At 60.0% G+C, this 3,776-nt stretch overlaps 1 protein-coding gene across 2 annotated transcripts; it reads right to left on the bottom strand.

Moving 5' to 3' along the window:
* Positions 1 to 1,156: 1,156 nt before the first annotated feature.
* Positions 1,157 to 3,379, bottom strand: SCGB3A1 (secretoglobin family 3A member 1). 2 transcript variants are annotated; one of them, XM_054556674.2, is made up of 4 exons: positions 3,322 to 3,379; positions 2,841 to 3,188; positions 1,654 to 1,892; positions 1,157 to 1,308 (listed from the first exon to the last, which is right to left on the bottom strand). In XM_054556674.2, exons 2-4 carry the CDS (start codon positions 2,989 to 2,991, stop codon positions 1,285 to 1,287), a joined length of 414 nt encoding a protein of 137 aa, XP_054412649.1. In that variant the 5' UTR covers positions 2,992 to 3,188; positions 3,322 to 3,379; the 3' UTR covers positions 1,157 to 1,284. The 2 variants fall into 2 exon arrangements, with proteins under 2 accessions (XP_054412649.1, XP_002816372.1); XM_002816326.2 differs by lacking the exons at positions 2,841 to 3,188; positions 3,322 to 3,379 and adding an exon at positions 2,479 to 2,748.
* Positions 3,380 to 3,776: the final 397 nt, after the last annotated feature.

Here is a 3,776-nt window from a genome sequence, read left to right on the forward strand (position 1 = left end):
TCTGGCTCAAGTGAACCTCAGCCTCCCGAGTAGCTGGGATTACAGGCACACGCCACCATGCCTGGATAACTTTGGTACTTTTTTTTTTTAGATGGAGTCTTGCTCTGTCACCAGCCTGGAGTGCAGTGACACGATCTTGGCTCACTGCAACCTCTGCCTCCCCAGTTCAAGCGATTCTCCTGCCTCTGCCTCCTGACTAGTTGGGACTACAGGTGCGTGCCACCACGCCCAGCTAATTTTTGTATTTTTGGTAGAGACAAGGTTTCACCATGTTGGCCAGGATGGTCTCGATCTCTTGACATCGTGACCCGCCCTCCTCAACCTCCCAAAGTGCTGGGATTACAGGCGTGAGCCACCGCGCCGGCCAATTTTTGTATTTTTTGTTGAGATGGAGTTTCCTCATGTTGCCCAGGCCAGTTTCAAACTCCTGGACTCAAGCGATCCACCTGCCTTGGCTTCTCAAAGTGCTAGGGTTACAGACATGCGCCACTGTGCCCAACCAAAAAATTTTTAAAATCTCTTGTGGATATTCATGATGGGGGGAAGCCTTGCCCAAGCCACCTGAGGCAGAGTTATTCATCCCAGCAAGGAAGTTAACTGGGAGGCTTCCCCTGAGATGGACACCGATGTCTGGGTTCCCTGGGCACCTTCCCACCAACACTAGATTAGTTGACAAAAGGTGGTCTCTCTGCTAGAGTAGAAGGAATCAAAGCCACTAGGTTATTTGAACAAAACCAGCAGAAACCGCAGGGAAAACAAGCCCACAGCGGATTTCCTGAAGCCCTCATTCCTCCCCCATTCCGAGGAAGAAATCTACAAGTATAGAGGGAAAAAATAAAAACTTTCAAATTTTAGCAACAAATGGCTTTGGTGCGTTTGCATTCTCGCCAGTCTTCAAGGAGTAGATAATTTTTATGCTTCATAAACAGTTATAGAGCACAACAGGAAGAAAGACCTGCCAGTTTTGTTTCCAAATCCAGTTTACCTCTGATACTGGCCCCATCTCTGTCACCTTTCACTGCTGGGTCTATGCCACCTGCAGACTCTCGCACCCTCTCTCTCCCTCTCTCACACAGCACCCCTCACAAAATCTGGGACTTGGCACTCTCGGTCCCCCACAGGGATCTGCATTTGGGTGAGAAAATACCAGGCTCGAGCTGCTCTTAACCACGTTTATTGAGAGGGGCCGGGGGAAGGGGATGGACGGTCCACCTCGCGGCGGGGTTTTCAGCCCTCGCGGGTGGGCAGCGTCTTGTCCTCAGGTGTGGCTGCTCCAGTCTCGGCTCAGCCAAACATTGTCAGGGCCCCCTGGAAAGCAGAAGCCGAGCTTGAGTGCCCCCAACCCTGCCACCAAGAACTCAGGCGAGGGCGCGGCAGCGGCCGGCTCTGTCGGGAGTGGGAGCGGGGCGGTTCCGCTGGCGTCTCCGGGGGACGCGCACCCGCGCGGGGCCACCTCCGCCTTCCCCGGCCCTGCAGCTCGGATGCGCCCCACCCAGTTCCCACCGGGAGACCCAGGCTTCTCCCAGGGACAGGGCTTGGAGGGGCAGGACAGGAAACAGCCCTGACGTAGGGCCGGGACACCTCTGGTGCAATTTTGAGGCTGGCCGGGAAGGGACGCCCGCGCAGGAAGGGCACCCGGGGTGCCCACTTTACCAGCAGGGCCCTCAGGGCCTTCACGGCCCCCATGGCCTCGGGACCCAGCTCAGCCACACACTTCTGGGAGCCCTCTATGAGGTGGTTCACGGGGATGCCCAGGCTGCTCAGCAGGAGCTTCAGCCGGTTGAGGGTGCCGAGGGGGTTTGCCAGGGTCCCGGCCCCGGCCTCCGCCGCCGACTCCAGCGCAGCGACAGGCTGGGTCCCATGCTTGGCCGAGCCCACTAAGAAAGCAGCAGCTGCAAGCGAACAGGGAGGGGTCACCGCCTGCGCGCAGGGGTCCCCAGAAGGCAGGCCCAGGACGCGCCCCCGCGGGAGGCGCCCAGGAACCGTCGCGCCCTGCCCGGCTCCCCGACCGCCCTCTCCCTCCTGCGCCGAGGCCTGCCGGGTGCGAGCCCACGGGACACAGGCGGGTCTAGGGAGGCGGCCCCGCCAGGAGACGCTGCAGGGTCACCGGAGTGGCCTGAGGGTGGCGGAAGGACCGGTGAACTCTGTGCAGGCTCCAGGATAGGCCCCCAAAGGAGGGGACACTCGCGCTGCGCCTTGCAGGATGAGGGGACGGTCTCCAGACAGGGGACAGACGGCTGTCCCCAGGCCAGGGGCGGCCTCTGTCCTGGCCCGAGGCTGGAGACAGCCCTGAGAGGAGGGAGGCCGCGGGCTGCAGGCGCGGGGCCCCGGGATGGGCAGCGGGGTGGCGGAGCCCTCTGGGCGCTGGGCGAGGCTGGAAGGACCTGGGATCCACGATCGGCGCAGGCAGGGGCGGGGGCGCAGCGGGCGCCGAGGCCTCAGGCCCCACCGTGCAGGCCAGGAGCCCAGGGCGCTCACCGGAGCTGCAGGACAGGGCCACGCAGAGCCCCAGGAGGGCGGCGGCGAGCTTCATGGCGCAGGGGCTCGGGGCGCGCTGGGGACCTGCGGCTGCCGGGCAAGGCCACGAGGCTTCATATACCCCGTCCTCGCCCCTCCGGGGCCGGCCTCGCCCATGCTCCTGAGAAAGCCCTACCCGCTCCGCTCATGGCCGTGCCCTGGCCAACTTCCTGCTGCGGCCGGCGGGCCCTGGGAAGCCCGTGCCCCCTTCCCTGCCCGGGCCTCGAGGACTTCCTCTTGGCAGGGGCTGGGGCCCAGAGCTGGGCCTTCTGAGAGCAGGCAGGCCTGGCCTTTGTCTCCGCGAGGCCCACCCCGGCCCGCACCTTCGCTTTGCGGTCTGACCCCATGGGCCTCACTGCAGGGCTGGGCCCAGGTGAGGGGGAGGTTCCCTCGCGCCAGAGCAGGGGCGGGGACGGCGCAGGTCCATGGTCTCTGCCTCTGATCCCAGACTGTGGCGATGTCAGGCAATGACATCGCCTGGGGAAGCCGAGGTGGAGGCGCCAGAGACGATCAGGCCTCACTCCTGGCCACCTCCCTGGCCGGGCCACAGGCAGCCATAGTGCAAAGAGAAAGAACTGGGGCGTTTTTCTGTCTTCGAAACTAGCCTCGAAGCCAGTGGATGGGGCTGGTTTGTTCCAGAGTTTCTCTAAATGTCCTCACTCGTCTGTCACCTGCAGAAGTATGACAGATGGAGAGCAAAACACATTTTGAAAACTTTTGCAAATGATACATACATTAATTTGCTTTTAGTCCTTGTTTTCCCTCCTTTTTTTGACCCCAGGCATCGAGCATTGAGTGACTCACTTTTTGGTTCATGGCTGATCTCAGCATTGGTTGGTGCAAAGTCTCTCTTTTCTTTTGTGAAGTGTAGCTGGCATGCGTGGGAAACAGGCTCCTGGGTGGGAGGGCCTGACTCTTCAGGCAGTGTCTTGGAATTCCTTCGCCATGGCTGATAGCGCGTCTTAGCCCTCAGCCACCCCGAGCTACTGCGGCCTCCTCCGCACTTGCAGACAGTTGTGCCTTGCTCACTGTCGTGGCCAGGCGCACGCAGTCACTTTGTTTCTGTTCACTTACACTTTCCTTGACTATTTTGTTTGGGGGATTTTTGCATTATAAATCTGGAGTTTGGTTGTGTTGTGTTTTGTTGGTTATCATGGAAGCAATTTTAATGGGAAATACATTTTCTTTTTTAAAAACATTTTGAAGTTAATTACTTTTTTGGTGGTGGTAAAGACACTGTCTTGCCACGTTGCCCAGGC

The sequence above is a fragment of the Pongo abelii genome, chromosome 4, assembly GCF_028885655.2.
Source record: "Pongo abelii isolate AG06213 chromosome 4, NHGRI_mPonAbe1-v2.0_pri, whole genome shotgun sequence".
Classification (NCBI taxonomy): Eukaryota; Metazoa; Chordata; class Mammalia; order Primates; family Hominidae; genus Pongo; species Pongo abelii.